This window comes from Uloborus diversus, chromosome 8 (assembly GCF_026930045.1).
Source record: "Uloborus diversus isolate 005 chromosome 8, Udiv.v.3.1, whole genome shotgun sequence".
In the NCBI taxonomy this organism is placed as follows: domain Eukaryota; kingdom Metazoa; phylum Arthropoda; class Arachnida; order Araneae; family Uloboridae; genus Uloborus; species Uloborus diversus.
In genome coordinates this window covers 50,629,882-50,656,997 of record NC_072738.1, presented here as the reverse complement: position 1 = coordinate 50,656,997, position 27,116 = coordinate 50,629,882, and the positions used below count along the sequence as shown (strand labels likewise).

Sequence of the window (27,116 nt, the reverse complement as noted above, 5' to 3'; positions counted from 1 at the left end):
TTTACTAAAAGATATCAGTTGGTTAAGTTGATAAGTGATACAACTAAACTTGTGCTATGTTGAGAACGTCAACAATTTTATGATCATGGACTATAAAGCAATGCCAATGAATGTATTCGAATTTACACATCAATTTGGAGCAAAACTGAGGTTTTCAAATGTCAGTCACCTAAAGGGCTCTTTTGTTTTAAATTGAAAAAAACATTGAATGATTTACTTTTTAGTACTAATAATAATTTTTAAGTCAATTGTGTCTTTAATAGATGCCATTTTGGACATCTATTAACAAACTATGGTAAAATATTAAAGTCTTTTTACTGGAATTCCTGGATATATTGGCTAAAAAAATATATAAAACTCGAAAATTCTGGGGTAAGCCTTGGAAAAGTTTTACTCTTATACGAGAGTATTTTATACAGATTTTGCAAAAAGCACTAAATTGAAACTTCATACCTTCATTGTGAGCAGGATGGGATTATTAAGTTTTATACATAATTAAAACAACATTTTGGAACAGGTATCCATATTTTTTGTTTTATTTAATGAATTTTATAATAATTATAATAATAGATTATTCTAAAATTTGAGGACTGATATTCACAATGCATGTCTATGATATTTAGCTATATTTAATTAAAATGTCTTTTCTTCAAACAATTATACTCAAATCATTATAGTACAATTTAAGAAGATTAAAAAACAGCAGTGCAATTTAGCAACTATTGGATAATACAAAAATCAAATTAAACTTCATTAAATATAAAAATAGTTACTCTTAAAACAAATATTGGAAAACATAAATTTTCTAAAAATTACGCGGACAAATACAAAATTTTATGAAGAAGCAAAGCACAAGGAACAAAACTCACAAATAATTAAATACCCGTGTCAGTTCCATAATGTCTAATGGAACAAGATTTATAAATTTTTAGAATTATAAAAAAGTTGCATTTTAATTTCAGTGCAAAAACATTAAAAAATCATCATATATTGTATGCCAATTGTGTTGCATTGTTCATTCTGTATGAAAGTTTTACAATGTTTAAGAATCTTTTAAAAATTTAGAAAACTAAAACCTCTTGACTAAAATTTTCATACGTTATTAGCTATGGCTATGTTTTATAGTAATAAACTATAATTAAATGCAATAAATCATGCATATTTTTCAGTTATTAGATAAGAAAATGCAACCCTAATTCTAACAACTACATAAATCCCAATATAACACTGATGAATGCATAAGAATTTGCACAAGATAAAATTTGTGGTTTTGTTAACAGAAAAATATCAAAATTAGAACTGATTTTAGTGAATTGTTTGAAAATTTTGCAGTTTTAACTTAAATGAACATTTAACAGTATCTTGAACAAAATTTCAAGATGAAATTTTAAACAAAAAACAGGGGGAAAGAAACATAAAACTAATTATTTTGTTGGATAAAGTACAAAAAAAAATATTAATTCTAAAACTGCTCAACATGTGCAAACATATTGATTTAAAACAAGTACATGATCAACTAAAACTGGCAAGAAAAAGCAAATTCACAATCTAAAATTAAAAGTATTTTATAATAAAAGTCACTGCAACCAATACTTGCATTTCCTAACCACATAAATCTTAAAAATCACAAGTGCAAACTGTAAAAAGTCAACAAATCTGAATAGTCAATTAGTTAAAAGAAGATTCGAATTGAAATATTCGAAAACAGTCAAAACTTAAAATTACATTTCAAACATGTAAATCCTAGCTTAGTTTAACTGAAGCTCTAGATTTGCTTATTCTAAAGAGATTTGATGTTTGAATCATCTAAATCTCAATCAAATCTTCAAGAATTTTAAAGTCAATAAAGGGCAAAAATTAAATTAGCAGAAACAGAAGCATACTATTTCTGTCCCATTTTTTCCTCACATTTTGATCAAATCTACCTAAATCAAACTGCTCTAGTACATTGCAGTAGCACTTAATGCTTTAAGCAAAGCCCAAAATTCGTAATCTACTAACATGTTTCCAGAAAATACACAAGCACAGCTAACATGAATGAAATGAAAACTCCATGTTTAAGAAATAAAACCACTTCATACCTATTATCGTTTAGACAAATATACCAATCATTATAAATAGGCCAAATCGTTAAGACATTCTCTTTTGTTAATGGACTTATATTACCAGTATTAAAACTTTTATTATCAGCTCTAAGCCAAGAGGAACCCCAAATCAATGCCGAGATATTACACAGATTTCCATACCACTAAGCTCATCAATGTGGTTTTTTTTTTTTTTTTTATGTTTGAACAAAGTTATCTGGAAGATGATACACACTTATAAAATGTAGAAAAACAATCAAGTAGAAATATTTTTAGTGCAATAAGATATAAAACATCATCCAATGACATTTGAGTTACATCCTAGGGCTATACCATAGTATACGGAATCGTAATAGCAATATCACGAGGTAACACCAAAGTCTTTTAAATGTTCTTCTATATCAACTCGACATATGGGACATCTTTTGTTAGTTGTCAGCCACTGATCTACACATTCAATATGGAACAAATGCATACAAGGTAACCTCCTGTAAAATAAAAAAAAGCAATAAAAGTTGTTTTGTAACTGATCATTATATTTATGTCTTATACATTAAGATCTGTCCACATCTAAGCACATATGTCACTGGTACTAATCAAGAGGGACAGAGAATCAAGGGTCAAATCAGGTATCAAAAGTTTCAAAATCTTCTGAGGATCATGGGCAACCGGTCTTATTTTTTAATGACTTAAGTTGTTGGAGTTATTGATTACACTGTCAATTTTTAGCATTGTTTCCCCCCATTTTCAAATTGCCACATTTCAATAATACTTGTTTTGGAACGAAAGTGGATAAAGTAAGACGCGTATTTGAAGCTTTTGCTAACTTAAGCCACTACAGGTCATCAGAAGGTTGCAAAGCTATTGAAGTACACTGCATTGGCAGAGCACTTTGGAGGAATGGAGTTGGAAAAAAAAAACCAACAGGCAACTAGTTACATTCAATACATTTTGCTTGTATTGTTGCTTTTATTAAATTTGAAAAGCAGAGATCTGCCAAAAAGCAAACTATTTTCATTAGAACTGGAATGTTACTTTTAAATATCCATAACTTTAAATTTCCAGCCATTTGGTTAAGTTTGCAGACTTTTGCTGGTATTGATGAAAGGAATTTCTTCATCGTCAATGGTTTCCATATTTATAGCTATTCAAAAGGAAATACTGACTCAAGTGAGAATACTTCAGAAAAATTAAATGTTTTGTGTAAATTAATATTTATAGAATAAATGAAAAAAAAAAAATAATAATAATAATAATATGTGCACTAAAAATCTGGAATTCTGCTCCAGTCTCAATATAAACTCCAGCCAATAAACACAAAACTAGACTCAATTGCCCTTTTCAATGAGCAAACAATAAAACTGGGATGCAAAAAAGCATGAAACAAAATTTTAAAAAAATCTGCAGAAATGATATTTTAGGACATTTCAAGAAATTTAGGATTAGTATGAGCACTATAAATTAAAGTGGTCCAAAAAAGGCCCTTTTTTTAAATTTGATTTTTACAGGTCTTACCTTCCTATTTGGTTCCATTTATGAAAAAAATAATTATTCTGAAATTCGAGCTCATAATTTTAACTTTTAAAAGTAACTCAACATCCTTAAAATTCAATAATATTTGATTTTATGCAATAAATGCAGAAGAAAAGAAAAAGGCTAAGAAAACAATACAACTTTGTTTTACTTAATTCTTTGCCATTTTGTAAATTGAAAATTGCAATACAACAATTATATTTAAATCATTATGGATGTGATTGCTCTAGTAACTACCTAACTGTATTTGGATATTGCTATAAGCAGGGCAATGTTTTTTGGCAACCTGAAACAAGAATTAAAATTGGTCTTCATTGGTTATTATTTTTTCATTAAACTCTTTTGAAAGAATATTAATACCTTTTAGCAAGATTATTACTGGCTTCCTTCAATGAATTTTAGTGCTTTGTGATAATTCTCCAAAACTCACAGATTTGTTTAATCTCCCAAGTTTTACATAGTAAAACTTATCAGGTAAATTCATTTTTTAAGTCAATGCGGCTAATCATACAGTTAGGAAGTCCTAAAATTTTATATTTTAGGTTATAATCTGAGGTATTTTGCAGCGTTATGTTTTCATTCACTTCTTGCATAGCTTTACTAATCGTCTTCCATTCAATTGTGTCACTTGATTGTTAAAAAGAGTCATGCAGTTTTACTTACTTCATCAATATTTTTATATTGCCAATAATGAAATTAATATTTCATTGAATTGAAACCATTACATAGTGCATTCTGAGGTTTAGAAGCTGTCATCCAAGGTTTTAAATAAACATGTTCCGCAAATATACCACATCTCTTACAATACAATATCTTCCACTCAAGTGATGGTGAACTAGCGGTTAAACTTTTATATTTTAAAACAGTACAAGATTTTTATCATTCATTGAGTATGGTGCATAGCTCCAATACAATACAAATAAAATGGTACAATCAATCTGATTCCGGGAGAAGGTGTTTTATGCTTAACTAGTAAAATCATTTCCAGAAATTCTCGATAATCCTATCTCAACGTTTTAACAGATTGTATTATACAGTCCTTTACATCAGACACTTTTTTTTTTATTATTGAGTCTTGTAATGCAGCATACTTGCCAACCATGAAGAAAAAAAAACAGGAGATTCCACTAGAGGGAGGTATATAGGTGATTCACCAGTAACATATCTTCACAACAGAATTATTAAGCTATGCTTTTAAGTAACATGAATACTAAATTTAAAGTAAAATGGGGATTTTTCGCAGATGTAAGCTAATTGGTACCACCAAGAATATACTGCAAAGTAAAAACCAAATAATAAGGCTTGAATTGGCTTAAAGTTTCATATATTCCCCAGTCTCTGCCAAAAAAAGGTAACTAGAAAAATTTAATTACTAAAATCCGAAAAAAGGAAAAAAAATCAATATATAATGAAAATAAAATGTAAGATAAGTATATATAGGGTAACACATGTTAAAATGACTTCAAACTTTCAAAATGATTGAAATATTTTCAAGATGCAAAAGGATTGAAATCTGTCGCAATTTTCGGCAAAGCAAGTGCTTCGTTGAACATGCCATGTGGAAAGCTTCCAAAAAATAAATTTTTACTAAATAAGTTGGAAACATAACATTCCCTGTCATTGGTAGACTAGAGAAGGGCGCCATCTATTGAGGAGAAAGTGAAACTTTTTGATGATTGACTGATAAAGCTGCAAAAACGGGAGAAAATCGTAAAAAACGGGAAATCGGGAAACTGAAGCAAAAAACGGGAGTCTCCCGTTAAAAACAGTAGAGTTGGCAAGTATGATGCAGTTATCCTTATCAATGAACTCCAAGCAGGCAGGGGCGTAGCTAAGGGGGGGGGACAACCCCCCCCCCCCCCCCAAAACGTTAGTCTCAAAAAAAGAGAGAGAGAGAGAGAAAAAAAGAAGAGAGAAGAGAAAGAAAAAAAAGAAGAAAGAGAAAAAAATCAAAACGATTTTTTTCTGAGTAACAAAGGTCAAAAATTCACTTTGCTTCCCCCTCCCCCCCCAATGCCATTGAAAATCTGCTCCAAGTGTGACCCTCAAGCATAAAGACGCCTCCCTCTGCTGCGACAATTTTTTGATAATTGAGTGAAATTTGACACTTTGCTTTAGAAATGAGATTGATTTGTTAAATCCACGTATATGCAGCCTTTCTTTGTCATAGATTTTGCAAATTGTTAAATATGTTTAATTTTATGAGCCGCGCAGTGGGAATATTGCATACAGTCGAATCTGTATATTTCGAATTTCACATTAAAGAAAAAATCAAGATAAAGAGGTTTTGAGATACGGGGGCTTTAAGAAACTTTTCATAGAAATTTGAAATATGATGGTGAAAATTTGAAATCGATACTAAAGACAATATGGGCTCTTGATTAAAATTTCTCTTTATTAGTTTTGTTAGGTATTTATTCTATTATTACATTATTAAGTGCTTTATTGCGAATTTAAGGAATCATTTTGAAGTAACTTTAAGCATATCTTTTTCAAGAAAAAGTCTTTTATTGCTTTTTGGTCCCTGATTTTTTTTTTTTTTTTTTTTGGATTCATTATTTATCCTCTTGAGGTAGGTTAGCAATTGCTGCAAATCTAACTTGGCCAGCATTCTACGGTTTTCCTTTTTTTCATCACTTGAAAAAAACTTATACTTTCTTTTCACTCCTATTGTTTCGGTTTTCTAAGGAATCACAATTTTAAGAAAGAGAGCTACCAAAGAACAGTACTAATCCAGATAACAGAGCGAAATGGCTTTTAACTTAAATGACCTTTAACCATGAACTTGAAATGTTCATCTTACATGTCAAACCTGTGAATATCAACCATTTACTCTTCTTCCAAGAAAGTGTCCTTTGGTTAATCTTCCTGGAAAGCTTATTCGTGGAACGCATTTCTCCCTTTTTTCCACTGCCTCCTCAGCTCTTGAAGACAATTCTTCTGTTTCTGAGTTGAAGAAAATGTTTTTGTTTGCTTTTTTAAAGATCATTGGGCTTCGAAACCGTAAGTGATAGCATAACCGGAATTCGAGACGATAAAGGTTTTTGTCGGTCTGGTCTCGTGTGTGTCATAGATCATAGTCAAAACGACCTTTGCTAACCAGAGTATCCATTGCAATCACATTGATTTTTCAGCTAGTATTTACTACGTATTCCTTTGGAAACGTACAGTCTGTTTAAAATAGTACATTCTAAGTGAAAGTTGTTGCATAATGAAGCGAGCAAAACCGATAACAAGCTTTTTTAAACCCAAACAAAAAAATTAAAATGATGAAAAGGATTACTCTAAAAAGAAAGTTAACGTCGTCTGAAGAAAACGAAGTACAGTCTGCAAAGCAGCATTAGACCCATCGGACCCTTCTGAAGGTAATTTTATTTTAATTCAAAAGAAAAACTGCATAGCATTACATGAATAAAATGTTTAAAAACGAAATGAATCTAGATTATTTCTGTTGAAGTATGAAGTGAAATAGGGGGGGGGGGCGCTTGAAACCAGCGCGAGCACCGAGACCACAGGTCTATTGTACTATCCCTGCTTAGGCTACTAAAGGAGCCCAGTAACAGAAATAATAGAGATTATTTATAAGTAACAGAGATTATTTCTGTTAGCTTGGTTTACATTAAAAATTAGAAAATAAAGAAGACTTCTGTTTATAATACTCGAAAATTGCTGTTGCTCTCTCAAATAGATATTTATGTAAATTCTAAAGCAGCTAATAAAATTAAAAATAAGGACTTGAATGGAGAACAGATGGTATGCATTTGAGCGAATAACTTTCTACCGCCTATATTTCTTCCCTAACTTTTTTTATTCAAATTTTATTAATTGCTTTAGAATTAGCATAAATGTAAATGCATAAAAAGCAACATATAAATATAACGATATGAAAAGCAATTTCATTTTTTGCTTGTTATAATTCAAGAAATCTTTTTTTTTATTTTATTTCATACTTTTAGTGCAAACCAAGTTGGGTAAAAATAGCCTTTATAGTCTGACCACCAATGAGATTGAAAGTCAAACATCCAGTTCACAGGCGGAAATGGAAGTATCTATTAGCTTTCAGGGATGCCAGCTTTTGTAGATGTGTGTTAGCCTCTAACTTAAGCAGTCATACTGAAATGAACGGCACACGCTCATCATATATGTGATTTCCCCTTGATTTGGATAGACTGGTTTTGACAAGACGTTGCTAGAAAATTTCACTTTAAATTAAATGGAGCGAAAAGAAAAAAAAGTTGAATTTTCCAGAACATTAAAAAAAAAAAAAAGGAATCTTTGCTTTTGTTTTGTTTGACACAAATTTCGGAATTGGGGCACCCCATTCCAAAGTATGTAAGATTCACCTCTCTCTTATTTTTTTAATACTAAAAAAATGTACATACATACATACGTAGACACACACACACACACACACACACATATATATATATAAAGAAGTACCCCCCCCCCCCCCCGAAAGTCGGGTCTAGCTACGCCTTTGCAAGCAGGCCTAGAATCTGTTACAGAGAAGTACTTTCTGGTGCATAAGTGAACCCTATGCATTTGTTAAAAATGGCACTAAAAATCAATTCTATAAGGTGGTGCTCACATTTCAGAATTAATTATTTCTTTTGTTTTGTCCCAGTAAAACAGATGTTTTTACTTTTGCCAATATTGATGCTTCTTTGGTCAAAGCACAACACTTGGTCGATGAACAAAGAATAATCGTACAGAATTGCATAAACTACAACATCTTACAAAAATGCCTTTATATTTACAGAATATTTACCATGGAAATAGCAATTTTGCAAAGTAATTGATTTCTGTAAATGGAAATAGCAATCCTATTTGTGATTAGTTTGGTCTTTTATCAATACACTTATAATCGGCAATGATGCAAACTTCATCTGCTTTGAGCTACCTCTAAATATTATTCAAATGTCATACAATTCTGTCATACTTATTTTCTTATGTATTAGAACCAAATGGGAGATTAAAACTCAACAAATTTTCACCTTCAAAATTTTCGACCACCCTACTACAGATTAATGCAAAACATTTAAAGAATTACTGCATTTTAACATAAACTATTACTACACTTTATCTAGGAAATGACTGAAGAAAAGGAACATGAAGGATATCATTGCAAAAATTTTAACCTATCAAAAGGAGATAAAAAAAATCTCACTGAATGGCTGAATTCTAAATTTCTCAACAGCACTTTGCAAAAGGTAGTAGAGTGTGTGTTCCAGTTTTGGGCACACATGATCAATTAATTCAGAATTTGACTGTTAATTTAATATTACTCAATAAAATTATCTGTAATACTTTCAAAAAACCACATTTTATGAATTACAATTGTGTTGCAGTGTCTTTTGATATGTGGCCAGAACCTAATACAACACTGGCAAAAACTGAAGTAGAACACATACCCTAAATATTTGTCTACTTCAAAAAGAAATCTAATTCACTTAATTGCAAGCTTGTGTTTTGTATAAGTTATGTTTTCCTAGGAAATAATGAAAATTACACTGTTATCAAAAGCCCTTTTTCAGATTCCCAACTAATCAAGAAATAAAAGTGGCTAGTTCAAACTTTTCCAGTTAATGGCACCCTTTGAAGAATTCGAATTTTTTCACAGCATCCTAATAGTTATCTCTATTATGTTGTCATGAAAAAGCAAATTTTTGACTTTCATCGGTGATTTAACGGAGAAATTCAGTCTTTCGCATAGGCCTTTCCTTTGGTATGTGAATGTTGATATTCACCAGCTAATGAGCTAATGTTGACATTAACCAGATTTCAGACTTACACATCAACATTTACATTGATACCATGGGCATTTTGCAACACTCCAGACTTTCCTCTGAGGTAATCTAGAGTGCTGCGGTACCCACTTTTGGAATTCCTGTCTTTGTCACAAAGAATCTAATTGTTATAACTCAATGCTTTACTCACATCATTTATCTTTTTTTCACTAAATGAAAGAAAAAATTGCAATGAATAAAGTGTAAAAAAAGCGAATTTCAAGTATTTTAGATAAAAATTTAAAAAATACTCCACTAATAAATTGAAACTTTTTTTAGTTAAACAACATTAAACACAATTAACTTAATGAAATAAAAAAAGTACCTGACATCTTCATCATCTTCAAACTCACAAAGGCAGATAGTACATTTTTCTAAATTGTCATCATTTTCGTTGCATTTGATAATCTAAACAAAATTCAACACAGTTAATTACTATAAATCCCCACATTGCATGAATACTGTAAATTATCCAATTACAAATTTTAATTTGAAAATACCTTTTTGTATTTGTGAGGCAAAGTGTTCCGCTCAATAGTTGCTTGAGTGGCACCACGATTCACCGCCATTCGCCGCTGATCCACAATACGCAAATAATCCTGTCAAATTTGAAACAAAGAGGTTAATCAAAATACATATGCATAACAAAAAGATTTTAGTTTAACTGAAACACAAGTTGAGAATGACCTAACAGCACACTTAAACTAACTCAAAAAGAACCATAACACTATTCAGAAACTTCCCAAAATGTTTCTTTTTGGGATTTCAAAATGTTCTGTTTTGCAAATGTTTTGGTTACATTGAACTATTGTTCGACATTTTTAAAAACTTCCATTTTGACCAAAATCAATAATTATTAACATTAGGTAATTTATGAAAGGAACAACTTTGTAGCCAACTTCATTCAAATAAAACGAAGTCAGAACAAGCCAGAAAATGAAGGATGCCAAAAGATTGTAACATGAAAAAATAGTGTAACTTTACTTGGAATGTATTACAGCCCTGTCCACATGAAGGAAAATCTAACAAGTTACATGGCTAAATGATTAGTTAGCTCTTGAATGTTGAAAGTTATGAAGAGGGCCAACAACCATGTACTCTGAAACTTTGGGCCAGGCTCAAAATTAGAGTAGCATAAATTACAACATAGAAACAAGTTTTATAGGAAAAGGGGGACCAACAGTTGTGTGTGTGTGTGATGAACAGTTTAACTAGCTCTCTGCAGCCCAGGTTATGAAGTATTTTTTATAAAATTTAAATTCTTCATATTTTGTTATAGTAAACATGAGCTCAACTGGCAACTTAACTCCCATCCAATTGAACTAGCCTGAGGAAATAAACATTGGCAAAACAATAAAAGTTAAGCTTAAATATTATAAGTAATCTGGTCCATACAAATTTTGACCTTCCTATTTTATTTTACATCTTAGATTAGTATGTGAAGGAAATTATTTCGGTGCTATATTCTCCTCTGTTTGTCAAATAAATTTCTTCATTTTTTTTTTTTTTTTTTTTTGCTCAGTAGCTACTGTCCAGCTTTAGTGTTATCCGGGGTTTATACTAGGGTGAGGGATTCCCGCAACATTTCGTAAAATCCCACTCAATAAGAAATCCTTTTTAGTGTTATCAATATTTTTTTTAAACAGACAATAATCAAGGAAGACATAAGAAATAACACATATTTGTCCTAAAGGGCGCATTATACGCAAATGGATGGTCCTTTATTTGCAGCTGGAAAGCCTGCAAAAAATGCCCCAAATGAAGTTTTTCACAAAGCATTAAAGAATAAAATCACCAAAATTCAATAGAAAAAAATATATATATAAGCGCTTTTTAATTAGTGAAATTCAATATTTTCAAACTTAACTCTTTTAGTTTATGCAGGCTATAACCAGCATTAAACATTAAGTTTTCTCATAAAATTTTAAATTGCTCCTTCTACACGAAAAATTCATTTTAGATGCTTTGAGCTCGCTTGCTATGGTTGGAAAGTCCATAATAAAATACCCCTTAAGACATTTCCTCTCCATACGTTTGGAAATTCAAAGGGCCTTAATGGATTAGTAAGAGAGCGAAAAGAAATTTAAAGTAAGTGGAAATTCATTTTTATTTGATCTTTTGAGCAACATAGTTAGCATGAAGCATTTCTGAATAATGTTATGCATTGCCATTTCTCACTTGAGTGTTTAAAAATTATTATAATTCTGGCATTTGATCTTATTGCTAAGACTTTGTAGAGCAACAGGGATTTCAAATATTTCCCTTTTGACTTTGCAACTTTAATATTTAAATCATTATTTATTTTGTTAAAGCAGACCCTCATTTTTTACGTGGACTTGACTTTACGCAGTTTAAGATTTGACACCTTTATTTAATTTTATGCGAATGAGTTTTGATTTTTGGCGGATGCGGCTTTGCAAACCAGATAAAATTTTCCCCGCTTTCAAAATTGAAACTCCTGGGATTGCAGATAACATGCTATAAACTGCATTTTGGTGTGCTAATAAGAAAGTTTGGGCCACTGGCGACATTTTTTGCAATTGGTTCCAGAGCTCTTTCCAGAAGAAAAATTATTAACACAATTCAGAGCTCGCTGGAAGGAGAGCATTCAGATGTGACAAAGGAGAATGAAACCAACAAGGATACCAACATCTATGACAGTAAAAAGTCTTTCACAATTTTGAGCCTTTCTTTAAAAATGGCAAATGATCTTTTTTTACGCTAGTGGAGGAAGGTCCAGTCATTGATGCGATTGTTCCTGTATGAGTTAATATTCCACAAAATCTAACTAAAAAAAAATTTTTTTTTTAGAAGGAGGGGGAAAACTTTTAGTTCTGATTAGATTACAGACAACTTTTTTAATAGAACACAGCACTCTGTAATACATGCATTAGCTATAACCACAAAAAACTTACAAAGTCAATAATTTTGATAAAATCGGCGTATCATTGCAACATCCAGTGTTTTTGCACAGACAATTATATGCTGCTCCAAGTCGAGTTTGTTCATTAGATAGTTTGAAATTTTATATTTCTAATGGCAATGATCAAGGCAACTTATTCAGTAATAGTAGACTTTTTACCAAGAATATTGTTTATAGAGAAGTTTTTTTGCTTAATAATTTCTTTCATTTATTTCCAGAATAGCATACAAAAAACAAAAAGGGAATAAATTATTAATGTTTTATACAGTTTATGCATTGAAATAGTGCTCCCCGACGTAAAATGAACGAATGTATGAGAGTAGAAATAAAAATGTTGGAAACATGAAAATTCATTTATGTTTCCTCAAATTTTCAGTTATGATTATGGTTGCAATTTAGACTGCTGACTGAACGCTATAGTTGGGGCAAACCTAACCTGGCAGCATTGTGAAAGCTACGCAGCTCATAATCCTAGCATTACGTTGCTGCCAGGTTACGTTTGCCCCAACTATAGTCTTAATAAATTTTGATTACATGAAATACAACCACATTTAAGTCTGTAACACCACAAAAACAATATTTTTTTTCTTCCCCATACAAAAACATTTTAAAAACATTCCCTTCCCTGGTTAGTAAAAAATTATGTGCACATCAATTAACCACAAAATTTTTTAAAGGTTTAATAACTTCAATTGAAAGATTTTTTTTTTTTTTTTGACCAATTGAAAACTTTAAAACATGTTCAAAGATTTACTATAACAGTTTAATTGAACTTTAAATAAATGAACTTTAGTGAGACAAAAAAAATATTCTAAAAACAATAAAAGAAAAAATTGGTAATTACATTTATGCTTACTTCTAGTCGAGCATGTACATGACGTGGCAACACAGGTATATAATGGTGATACATCGGTGGTGTTGGAGCAATCTCAGTCATATGAGGCAAACCAAATATTTCAGATGGCCTAAGGCTCATAGGCTGCAAAAGAGAAAACTAATAAAGCACTCAAAAATAATTTAAAAAGCTACTGAAAGTAGAAATGTCTCTTTTTCAACAAATATTTTTTATGATACCTGGCAAGTTCTTATGATGAAAATACTTTTAAAAAGTGTTGGCTTATTAACTGTTGTGTTTGCTTAATGATAGCATAGATGAGTTAATCATCTCATATTTTTATTTCTTCTTGAAAGAATAAACTTTGTGGATACATATTAGGCATTCAACTAATTTTTTAAAAAAAAAAGCAAAAGAACATTATTAATCAAATTATGTTGTCCCTTATTCATGGGTCCATAGGCGGATTTAGGCTGTGAATTTTGGGGATGCAACAATACTAGGGCCTGGGAAGTATTCCCCAGGCAAAACAGGGGATCCATGGGCTTTGTTTCGAAAATTTTTAAAAATTTACCTTAAAAATGCTGGTTTTTAGCTGATTTCAGAGCAGATATTATGGCACTGTTTACTGAAATGATGTGCAGGAACTTGAAGCATTTTATACGTGTTTTGATAAAGTATAATTAAAACAGCCATGTTTTTTTGACTTAATTATCCATGGTTGTTGCAAAGTAAAAGAAATTGCAATTCAATACCAATGAACACCTAATTGCAATGTATAAAGGAAAAGGTGTAAAAATGGGCACAGGTGTAAATGTGGGCACCCCTCCCTAGCGGCAGAGTTGGGCAAATTTTAATTGCATTGACAATTAAAGATTAACAATTGATTAATTGATAAACGTAACCACAACTAACAATTGATCAATTGTAATTGCGGAAAATTACAATTAACAATTAATTAATTGTTAATTGTAGTTTACTACAGTTAACAATTAATTGTTAGTTGTTGTTTACCACAGTTAACAATTAATTGTTAATTGTAGTTTACTACAATTAACAATTGACGATTGTTCAGTGAATTTAAATTAAAACAAACTCATAAAAAAATTACTGGTTTTGTAAAATATATTCCACAGGCGACAGGTCTACCTGGGACGTGGACGCTAAATGGGTACCATATTAAAATACACATGTTAGCAACAAATAAAATATCAATAAAATATCAGTAACTTTCAGTAAATTACCGCCCAATAGTCAGAGCTAAAGCAGAAATATATGAAATACTCGGGTTGAACCGAGCCATTGCTTCGGTCACTCGTCTGGTCTGCGCTAATTCTATATTAGCTACCAGTTTGTTTGGCACTCTTGACTTCCTTAAGAGGTTTTTTATCTCCAGCTCATTCATTTCCCTATGCCGGGCTGATGAGTGCTAATAAGCACGAAACTGCAGTCCTCGGCTGGAAATGACTGAGCTGGCGGTGAATTTCTTGTATCAGTAACTTTATTACGAGCAATAAATTATTTACTGCAGCACATGACTTTTCTCAAAAAATCTTACGGCTCCAGCAAAATATCCTAAAAAAAGGTATATTTCAATTAAAAAACATTTTTTTTCCGTACTAGTAAAAGTCCGAATAACATCTGAGGGAAATTATAGAAATGCATCTTAATTACACGATTAAAAAAATAAAATAAAATACACAGAACGGTCTCTGAGATCTTGCGTTCCCTGTTATGTCCTCCTTTTTGATTTCCCCTGTTACAGGTTAAACTAAAAAACAATGATTTGCACAATTTTAAAACACTTAATTAAAAACACAAACATTTACATGTGGAAAAAACTTGCCAAGACGAGAATAGTTCACGCGGCGAGCGAGCAATCAACACTGAACGAAAATACGAATTTGAATAATACTTTGAACTCTGTACGCTGCACTGTACCTATTGATACATTAAGCTAATTGTTAGTTTTAATTGTTTCATAAAACAATTTAAAAAATTAATTGCAATTATTTTAATTGTGAAAAGCTATTACGTACATTAATGTAATTAAATTAATTGCAAAGTAATTAATAGTTTAATTGCAATTATTTCTCAAGTGATGCAAGTTGCATCTTTTGTGATGGAAAGTCCTCTGAAGACACTTGGGGAGAGGTGTGGGTGAAATGCATTATGTGCCAAATGTGGGCACACTTAAGATTGTGCCAGTGCTAAAAAAAAGAACCAGTTATGTTTGCGATTTTTGTAAATATTTTTTTTTTCCTTGTAATAAATAAATTCTCTACCATTTTATCTAGTTTTATCCTGTGTTTAAATTATTTTTGGTGACTTTTTTGAAGAGTGCCCATATTTACACCCCATTTTTTTCTGGTGCTGCTTTCAAAGTTTTTTGTAAATTGCAGTTTTTGAAATGAAATCATTGAAAATAATCACTTTCACCTTCTTGCATTTAGGATACTGGATATGGTTGTTAATGAAAAACAAAAATCAAGAATTTTTCAAGTTGAAAGTAACTTTAAATCAAAAACAAAAGAGAGTGCCCATATTTAAACCTTTTTTTCTACAATTATTCTATTCAATGATCCGGCACTGCCTAATAAATATTTTAAGAAATGTGTTTTTTTTGAAAGGTAAGTAATTATTTATTATCTTTTATTCAAATGGAAAAAACTACTCTTATTCTTAAATACTTAGCACAATATCTCTCGTACTGGCGATGTGTGAAGACACACATGAGTCATACAATGAACTGTACATTTTTGTATTTCTGGGTTTGCTTTCAAGTAAATTAACTTGCGCTGATGCTATGAAAAATGTATAAGGTTTTTACCAAGTTGTTTTTCCTGATGAAATATCTGTAATTCAAATTTTTTAAAAAAATATAACCAAATATATTGGGGGTGCGACGCCCCCTTAGCACCCCTGTAAATCTGCCTTTGAAGGGGTTGTTATGAAAGTGTTGAATGTGTACATTAACTTTGCTTATACATATCACATGAGTTTATTCTCTGATTATTATTATTATTTTTTTTTTTTTTTTTGTGTTACTTCTGATAGAAACACGTTATTTTCGAAAAAAATGAATGAAAAACACTTATGATGTTACAAATTAGCCTGGTATTTATTACCGGTCAAAGCAAAAATTTTAAATAAATGTCTTACCATTGCAGTTGGAAGACCAATAACAGATGGCACGCTAAAATGATGCAATCTTGGAGGAGGCGGATGATGATAATGATGTTGATGTATATGATGATGATGAATATGACCTGCTTCACTGAAATTACAAAAAATAGAAATAAGTTATGATTTGTTACAAAGTATCACAATTATTGAATTTATTCAGTTGTTTTTAAATACTCCACCAAAAATGCCATATTGTATTTGTCTTATAAAAGTTTTACAAAAAAATTTACAAGATAAATAACAGAAAGGTTGTAATCACTAATCTTAATTCAAGTTTTCTAACTCTATGGGTAACTCAGTACAAGAATACAGCTAGAATCAAGCAAACAGGCATTTCGATCATCAAAATCCTTATAATGCAATAGCAAAAAGGCCTTTTTTTCTTTCTCTCAGTTGGCAACGATCAAGTTTTTTACGAATTACGGCCATAGCATTGGGTATTTTGTTATCCTATTGCTCTTAGTTTAAATATGGGGTGTTCTTTTTTATTTAAATCTATGGATTGAAAATTAGTGTTAATAAATAAAAGTAAACATTTCATGAAAGTGCATATCCAGGTCAAATCCCTGATTATTTTATTGCATTTTGTCCCACTGATTAATTTGTAGAGAAAATTTATTCCATGTTTGAATGTTATGAAATAAAGACATTTTCATGTCGTAAAATGAGAATGAGAAGCTACTGCTTAAAAAAGGATTTTTTTAAAGTAAGTTTCACGATTATGATGCATATGAAAATTCAAAGTATTATCTATAAATTTAAGTGTTCTATATTTTAATTACAGATGTTATTTTGAATGATTTTTTCAACATCTAGATTCTTAACTAACTTTATTAGACTTAACATTTGCAGATTAGGGTTAAATCCTGATGAAAAAAAAGCATTCAATTTGAATTTTATTATTCACAAAAATTAATATTATATTAAAAATGTTACAAACCCCCCAACCTTGACTGCCTCACCTTATCTTAAAATGAACCTTACAGGTCAGATCACATTTTAAATTCAATTTTTTTTTCCAGATAAAATGGGAAAAAGCCAAAAATAAAGATAATTGAAAACTCTAATTTTTGCTGCTCAAAAAAACAGAATCAAAAGAAAAAATTTAAAATAGTTTCAAAAGTCTTGGTTACTAAATTGAATTACAAAGATTTTATTTGTTAACAAATAGAAATAAACAACAGAAACAAATTCTGACTCACTGAGCTTTCTCTCCTTTTCTCACAACAAATAAATTGTTGCCAATTGCGTAAATAAACGCTCAGAGAATGGCATTTAAAATTTACTTTAAAAAGGTAATGATTCAAGCTTGGAAGTTCCAAAAACATTCATTATACCCAGGAAGGTTTGGCAAGGTTTAGGAAACAACGTTAAAAAAAACATGGTAAATACCGTGGTTTTTATCATCTAGTCCATAACACTTGTGTCCAAAAACGACTAAAACTACATTTTTAGAGAAATTTTATTGGGAGAAAGTATCTCAAACAGAACAAAATGTATCAAAGTTGTGTTTTATAGTAAATATTTATTCAATGTGAACATTCATTTATAAATGTATACTGTGGGCTTTTCACGGTCCCGGATGCTCCACTGTAGTTTTAAAAGCATTCTATTTAAGGACGCATTCTACTTAAGGAAGATTTTTTGTTGTCCCTTGAAAGTCGTTAAACAGAAAGTCAGCTGTTGTAACTTATTAATACAGTTGAATCTAATCTAGTTACGTAGAAGTTGAATTCTTCAAAAAAAATTTCAATTTGTACACAAAAGGTTTTTTTTTTCTTCATAATAGTAACCAAATTTTTTGACATTTAAGCATGGGTGCAAATGAAAGTTCAAAATATAGTGTAATAATGGACTTAAATGCAATAAATAAAAAAATTTTGTAGTTACAGAATGTATTATATTAAAAATACAAATTAAAAAAAGAAATTGCATAAGTTTAAAAAGGGCATACATTTAATCATCAATTTATTGTTCTTTAATCCATGATTTTTAAAAGAATTTTAGTTAAAACATCATGAAAACCTACATGCAAAAACTATTTCAAAAATTAAGCTTTTTCTTTTGCACCTAAATATTACATTTAGTAACATTTCTTTGAGTTATAAGTGGAACTGAAATTAGTTCTCTTGGTAGTGTTGTGAATTTCTTTTCATAACTTTACCAACTGTTACATAAGAAAGTCTTTATGTAATAAGTTATTGGCAATTTTTTTAAGTAAAATATTTTTCAAATGAACATTCATTTCGAAGAAAAATATGATCAAATACTTATGAATTCAAACTTATTAATATTTATGTTTATGCATCACAAATATTGCAGTAAATACAAATTGATTAGATTACACCCCTTAAGCTTTAGCAAACTTTTGGAGTGTTTAAGACACATTCGGACACTTTTAGACGCTAAAAACCACCTGTCTTGTTCTAAACTCGTTTTCGACAGTCCAAACTCCAGGAAAATTTGCTCTTTTGATGAATACTAATATTTTAAATTCACAAGCAAAATATCACAACCAAAATTGCAACAAAACACTATTTTGTGCAGTTTTTAATTAATATTTTCAGTAGTTAAAGTCCTACAAAGATGAAATCTAGCTATGAATAATTTTAATCAAGTCTCTTTTGAACAAAATCAAATCATAGAAATTGGTTCATCCATTGAGGAGCTATGATGCCACAGACACACACACACAATCAAACTTACAGCCCTTTTACTTCTAGTATTTAAGATTAAAGAGAAAACAAATTACACAAAATTCAAAGAACTACAAAATGTTATACTCACATATTTGTTCCTGTTACTAGTGCCTCAGCATGCATAGCAATATCAGCAGGATCTGCAGCACAAGAAACAGATTGGCTGGGCACTGAGGTAGGCAGATTTGGTGGTGTTGGTGGTAGTGCAGAAGGCAGCACACTTAAGCCAGAAGGTCCGGTAGGATTGGTGCTAGGATTAGTCGGAGGGACCAGCAGGGAAGTATGCATAAGATGTGCAGTTGGTTGGCTAGTAGTAACTGGAGCAGCAGTGGCAGTTGCAGTTATACTAGGAGCTGGATCTGGACAGAGATAAAACGCTGGAGCAGGTGTGGCATGTGCTTGGCTTTCCATAAGCTGAAGAGTCAGCTCTTGTTGTCTGTGGAATATAGTAGCTGATTGTAATTAAGATAGTTTTTTAATCCTTTTTTTTAAATGCAACCCCAAAATACATCTACCCCCCAAATACATACAATTTTGTGATGCTACAATGTTGTTTTCATCATGAAGCAATCTCGTTCACTTCAACTATTTTCAGGCTGAAAACATCACTTTTAGTGATCACTCCATTAGTTAATGTTATGAATTGCGGGTTTTTTATTTGCCTTTCATGCAACATAATAATAAGCAGTTTTAAGAAAACAGTAAAAAAAATATAATTTTCAAATTTATGAAGATAAGCTTACAAACGCATCTGAGCCACAATTGGCAATTCTTGAAAATACAAAACGCAACAAAAAACCCTACGAATTTGAATTTTCAATAAAAAATAAAACAGTAGTTCTGCAGTTTGCACATTAGGCAGAGCCTAGAGTATTTTTTTAAGTGACATATAATACACACTAGATGTTTAGTATCAAAACCAGCACAATCCACGGTTTTCTTAAATTGTCCCTCCCCCCCCCCCTACATCTATAACTTAACTGATTTTGATCGATACTATTTAGCCTCAAAGTAACTTAGAGGAAATCAAACTTAATCTGGTAAAAATGCGTTGCAAAAAAACTGGTGTACATCCGAACCAGCTCAATCTACACTTTCATTGAAGGCCACTGTAAAGACAATTCTCTGTACCAATATCTTAGTTTAATAGAAATTTAAACATAAAATGTGAAAGAGAAGATTAGTTTATTTCAACTTTAGCTCAATGCAAATAATTTTTATCAATTGATAATTAAATAATACTGATAATTAAAAAACAAAATCAAAAACGAAATCATATACCAAATGTTTCTAAAAGGGAAAAAAAAAACTTTGGACAGCATGAAAAGTTTTTTTTTTCCTGTAAAACTTATTAAAAATAAACTGAACATATCATCGACAGTTCTTAGACAGATTGAACTTGACTGCACTAAAGAATACTTAAAAGCAATAAATAAATTTAATTTTTATACCTTTGCATTAATACACTATGTTGATAATATCTTCTTCGGTTTACTTCTTGCATTCTTTGCTGGGTCTAAAAAAAGAAATAAAATGATTATTTAAGAGCAATTTACAACACACAAGTTATTGCATTGTTTTACACACTTAAAATATTTTTTTGAAAGAAGAAACTTTTGATGAAACACAATCTAAGATGCCTTAACCATTTTATTATTAGTAATTACTATTATTTCATGACAATAAATGAATATGACATTGCTGATAGACTGACGAATTAGGTCCAACAAGCCCTCTCATTTTACATTAGAGGTGAACAACCTACAGCCTGCTAGCTATATGAGGCCTGCAAGCTGATGTGACCTGTTATTACAATCAAACTAGGCTTTGGAATTTTCCAAAACAATCTGTAACCTTCATTCTGCATTGAGAATGATTGTTGCAACTTTGTTGAGCCAAACAGTTCATAATTAGAAACTTTGTATATATAAAACAAACATGTAGTAATGATAACAGTAATTCTTAACTTCTAATCTTCTTACTCTTTCAGTATGCCTAAGTAATAAAAAAAAAAGAACATATATTTTAATGTTAGATGCATTTTGGTCTGCAAGATTTATCTTAATACGGCATGTGGTCTTCGGGTGTGAAAGGTAGGGAACCAACGTTTAACATAATGCATAAAATTTGAGATTGTTTTTGATGTTATTCTTATAAATGGTTCTTTTTCATCAGTGAAAAATCATTATTACTTTCAAAAAAAGCACTTAGTCAAAGTACTTAATTTTCCATTAAAAATTTTGTTTTTCCCCCTTCCCCCATAAACTTGTTTAATATATCTGCTCCGATTCCAAACCGGGCCTTTTCAAGGGACGGGCCCCTAGTTTCTGACTAGGCTGGCATGGCCTCTCATCGGCCTTGCTGCAGTGAATACGTGCACTCCATATTTGTTGGCATCTGATAGTGTTTCACTCAGTGAACTATTGAGAGCATTGTATAAATGTTGAACACTTGCCTGCCAGATCCGAGAATGTGTGGGATTCATTCTGACCAAACTCGGAGTATGAGGATGTATTGCTGATGGATCATGATGACTTGATGGGGTAGAAACAGCGACGGAATTGAAAAGTTGGTTATAAGGCGGGGCAGGGTTGCTTAAGGCTGGATGATGTGGAGCTGGATGTTGCACAGTAGTAGGCATAGGGTGTATACTGTAATGAGGACCTGCGGAATCTAAAAATATGAAACATTTTTCAAAAAGTACAAATTACAGAAAAATTTTAAGGAATACGAAAATTTAAACCTGAGAGTAAATATTATTACAAAGTAAATGGGATGCCGAAGACTCATTAACGGCTATCAAGAACATTTATTTTATCTGGAAAACTGGTCATTGAACGTTTTGGTAAATAATATGTCATAGGGTTGGGCGATGTAGGAATTTCTACATCTTGATGCATCGCCAACCTTACATCATGATGTTGTGATGAACCATAATGTATATATATTTCTTTTTGAAGAACTGCTTGATTGAATTTTGCAAAATATATTCAAGATGAAAAAATATAAATACTACCAACACATTCCAGCACCAGAAAGAAATAGTCAAAAGAAGAATAAAAAAACTAGTGTTGAAAGTGCAAGATTGCAACAAACAGGGTTTTTCCTACGGTCACATGTTTCGCGAAATGCGAAAATATTATTCAAAGTACGAAAATAAAGCAAGCCATTTTTGCTTTTTTGTTAAGGTAAAAAACTAAATAAATTAATGATACATGATCCCAGAGAGGAAGCTAGCATGGTGATATTCAACTTAATTTTACTATAAATCTTAGCTAAGGTGTTAAAATCACTATAAAATTCAACAACTATTAGTCTCAATGAGCATTATATCCTCTCAGTACAGCATGTATTAGAGGAGTGGACTGGTTCACTTTAAAAAAAAAACTTGTGTTTTCTCAATAGTAAATAAATAAAAATAGCTTCAGCATATTTATTTCTTTAAAGATGTCACGGCTGAACTTTGAATTTACTTTTCCATTTGCTAATTTTCATTTGTGCATTTTGCTAAAGCATTTTTTTTTTTTTCATTTTAGTGTTTTTGCTAAAGATCTTTTGAACTCAGCTTAAAACCTGGTAACAAATATTACAGATATGCATTTTGACATTACAGTGAACCATTTTTTTCAATGTAAAAAGATGTGAGCTTATGGAAGCAATCTCATTTTCTTGCCTTTAAAAAGGGGTAACTCGAAGTATCAAAATTTATGTATGCAACCTTTGTTGCCAGGTTGCGGTTTAAGCACTGCCTTTTTTTGTTTTGGTGAATGATTATATGATGAATTTTGTTCAATAACATACTTTCTGTTAAAAGCTTTAAAAAAAATTGCATTCCCTGCAAAGCTTTCGGAAAAGCGAAGGTATTTGTTCACTTATACTTCCACACAGAGATGCCCTGAATTTAAATGTTTGAGAGGGAGAGATTTTTTTAATTTGCCGAATGATACTCTGAATTTAACCGAATGATAAAATACAAGCCTGAACAAAAACATGCATTTGATGAGAAGAGACATTAAACATCATTATTTTTTAAAAAATTAAAAAATAAACAATTTCACCATGTAGTCTCTAAATTTACGAAATCATCAGAAAAAATTGTCAACTACAAACTTGTAGGTTACAGTGAACTTTCATGGCCTCCCATCGGGACGCCCCTGCTTCCACTAGCATTTTGAAACAATTAAGAGATTAAAATGGCAACAATTGTAGACCCATGTCTGTACATCGGGGATTGGATTTATAGCCGGGAGGCATTGATGCATCAGTTTAGAGAAAAGTTCTCAACTAGTTTAACAATGTAGGATGTACACCGGTTTTTTGCAATGCATCGCCCAACCTTAATATGTGGACCAAAAAAAAACTGTAATAAATATAATTTTGTGCAGTCATGCTAAGCACAAAAGATGTACATGCAGCTGAGCTCAAATTGCATAACAGTGCTTCCAAGCAGTGGCGCACACAAGGGAGGGGTCCAGGGGGTCCGGACCCCTCCCATAGGTTTTGCTTTTTTACCGATTGATTATGATTCTATGTATTTTGTACGTACAATAATTTCATACAAAGGTAACAATACTTTCAGTTGTTATAAATGAAATAATAAAATCCTCATGTTTAAAGATTTTTTTAAATGTTGTGCACTTTTTCTATAACGAATTGCTTGTAAGAAGCAGAATGGTAATTATAAATGAATACACTACATAACCATGTTTTTAGTTTTGTAATCTATATATATATAAATAAATGTTTGTCTGTATATCATCCATGAACTCAAAAACTACTCGGCAGATTTGGCTGAAACTTTCACCGTTTGTTATTTTTGGTACTGGGAATGTTTATAGACCAGTTGGAAAAAAATTCGATCGATAGTTCCTTTTTTATTCCAATTTAAGTCACAATCCATTGGATAAATACGAATAAAATTATCGGCTGCAGAAATTAATTCGCGTGAAAGATCTCATTGATAAGAAGTAAGCTGTTGCCATTTTTCTTGAGTTTGAACAAATAAATTCTTTCTTTATTGTTTTATGGCTTTTCATGCAACAGGGGGATTTAAAACTTTTTCTATTTGATATTTTTAGCGATTGATTGATCTTGCAAACTGCGTGAGTACAAAATTTGAGAATAGTCACGGCTTCACTTGATACCTGGACCGATTATTATGAAAATTGCTATATATATGTATTTTTCCACGGAGAAGGTGCATAATATGCTCATTGAAGCCACTCGCCACCAGGTGGCACTGCAGAGTAACAACTTCTGCCCCGTTCAACCGATTGTCATGAAAATCAGTATAATGATTTTTTTTTTGGCGTAGCAACACGCGTCGGGTACAGCTAGTTACAGAATAAAATGAGATTCTCTGAACTTGAATCCATTTTTTAATTATAAGAAAAGTAAAAGCATAAATTATTTTGCTCCCTGGTTATTTATTTAAGTATATTTCATTTAACAATGCTAATTCAATTTCAAGAGTTTATTTTTTACTGTTTTTCATTCTCGGGAATCGATAAAATCAAGCCAATATATTTGACGGTATATTGGGGTATGATAAGAGAATAAGGCTTTTGACCTTGGACCCTCCCCTTACAAAATTCCTGTGTGCGCCACTGCTTCCAAGTGTTGTGCCTCTGAGAGCCACTATCCGAGCATTTCCAAATATATTTTGAAAAGTAAAATAAAGGTAGAAAAAACTTATCAAACCAAATCAAATATTCTGCAATTGAAAATGGCAGTTTCTTTACATTTAGCAATAAATAATAAGTTCAGGGCTGCAACTGAGTTTTGCTACAAAAAATAGCTGTATTAGTAGCCTGTAATATGAAATGTCTCCAAAATACAGTCGACGCTCATTATAACAACCCCTGTCGTCAAAACAAAATAGGTCGCTGTAATGAGAGGTTGTTATAACGTATTGCATATTATTCACTCATTTTTTAAAATGCATGAATAATTTCTCATAATTATGCATTGTTTTTAAGCAAAATCAAGAAACTAGCAAAATAACTTGTAAAAATTTTTGTTAGTTTCTTTCTCTTTTTAAAGATTTTATGCTGCAATTATTGTAGAAGCTTTCATTTCTTTGGCTTTTTCAAAAAATATACTTTGTGATGTCTACCATTTGTGTGCGGTGTTCATCAATTCTTTGACCCTACACCAACAGATAATTCTTTTCAATGGAAATATTTTACCTTTAGAAACATAAAACGTTCAAGTATTAGTTTTAGAATAGTTAGTCCAGAAGAAAATACAAAAATTGAAACTTAGTTTTATACGTTATATTGGAAGGAACGGTTCAGTTTGGACAATCAAATGGACGGTAAAATAACATTGCATCATTGGAACGGGAAATGGGACTGCATGTACGGTCGCTATAACGGAAGGGTCGCAGTAATAGGAGGTCGTTCTATAGAACGTTGACTGTAGTTGCCAGATGAAAAGAGTCGTTTCTAAAATAGTCTCCTAATATTTTTTTAAATTGTATTTATAGCATAACAATGCGATGATACTTCGATTAATATTCATAACTTGGCTGCATGATACGCAAATAGTGGGGGCCACCTAAACCAGGGGAATGAACTTATACAAGAGGGGGTAACAATCCAAAAATGTTCCCATAATTGGGGGGGGGGGAACTGAAAGAGTTTCCAGACTTAAGTCGAATCATTTTAAACTAGCAGTACCCGCACAGCGATGCCTGTGCTAAAAATTTAAGGAAGTCCGTTGAATAAAAAATACTGACGCCTCCTCCTCCTCTGATGTGAAATGATCGTTTCTCTTTGTATAAAATGCGTACGCACCTTTTCAAAAAAAAAACTTTTTAAGTTTCTTTGGAATTTAAAACTTTTCGTCAAATCATTAAATTAGATTTACAGTTGCCTTAAAACTCTATTTAGCGAGCGAAGCAGTTTTTACTGCAATTTAAAATATTTCGCCAAAAAAACAAAAAAAGACATCAAATAATATCTTTCAAATGTAAAAATAATTCCACAGCTCTATTGTTTATCGCCAAATTTGCCCAGCAACCACGCTATCATAATCCATCCGTCTAAAAAAAAACATCCAGTGGAACATTAAAAAATCATCGTCAAAAAAAAGAAGAAAATGTCGTACATTTCACTCGGATAAAAACAAATCAAAAGTTTTTTTCTTTCAAAACAAATCGCCAAAACAATAAATTACATTAACGGTTGCCTTAAAACAATAATTCTAGACTGAACTGTTCAGCGCCTAACGTGCCAAGCGACCACTCTACTAGAACCCAGCCTTTTTGCGAGTGAAGCGGATGTTTTTTCTTTGGCAACAACACAGAAAATTCTACCCTTTTTAACGATATACAATATTAATATGTGCAAGTATTTTTTCACCCCTTTAATAGAAAATAATTGACAATTTTGGTGAAATTTCGGCCTAAACTTGAATAAAAAAAAGAATTATCGGATTTTTTTCGAATTATAGCCTGTGTTACTTACTCGGTAAGAAAGCACCTTTCATATAGTGAAAGAATTTTCCAAATAGGTGCAGTGGTTCCGGAGATTACCTCAAACATATAAACACACAAAAATCTGCCCTCTCTCTTTATACTATTAGTAAAGATAAACTCTAAAAAAAAAAATACTGACACATTCTAGCACAATTTCATATTGTCTGACCGTTCATTAATGACTGACTCCATAAAAAGCATTGCAAACACTGGGAAAAGCACTGGAAATTAGCACTTTCTATCAAAAAATAACCTAACAAGAAATTAAAAAGTAAAAGTTTACTGACATTCATTCAGAATAAAAACATATAACAAAAAACAATGTAGCAGATATACTAAACTTTTTACAAAAATTGCGATCACAAAAGCTGAAAAAAAAATGAACATCACACATTTTTGTTCATGAATATGTTTATTATCTTTCAGTTCTTAACCTTTAAAAAGCCTATTTTCAACAAAAAAACAAAAAAAAAAAAAACATGGCAAAACATTTGTGATTCTTATTTTTTTAAAGTCCTGGGCCTCATAAGCTATTAATTTTATTTTTCCTAGGAAAAGAAGAAAAAAAAGATTTTAGTCTTTTTTCACTA

At 31.2% G+C, this 27,116-nt stretch overlaps 1 protein-coding gene across 1 annotated transcript in view; it reads right to left on the bottom strand.

Annotated features, from left to right (window-relative positions):
• Positions 1-2,239: 2,239 nt before the first annotated feature.
• Positions 2,240-27,116, bottom strand: part of LOC129228359 (E3 ubiquitin-protein ligase arkadia-C-like) — a 40,429-nt gene continuing 15,552 nt past the window's right edge. Inside the window, exons 7-14 of the mRNA XM_054863038.1 lie at positions 21,502-21,719; positions 20,498-20,562; positions 19,135-19,482; positions 16,324-16,438; positions 13,183-13,305; positions 9,904-10,002; positions 9,729-9,811; positions 2,240-2,572 (exon numbers count right to left, since the gene is read on the bottom strand). Coding sequence (XP_054719013.1) covers positions 2,446-2,572; positions 9,729-9,811; positions 9,904-10,002; positions 13,183-13,305; positions 16,324-16,438; positions 19,135-19,482; positions 20,498-20,562; positions 21,502-21,719 — 1,178 coding nt within the window. The 3' untranslated portion in view covers positions 2,240-2,445. The remainder of the gene's footprint in view (positions 2,573-9,728; positions 9,812-9,903; positions 10,003-13,182; positions 13,306-16,323; positions 16,439-19,134; positions 19,483-20,497; positions 20,563-21,501; positions 21,720-27,116) is intronic.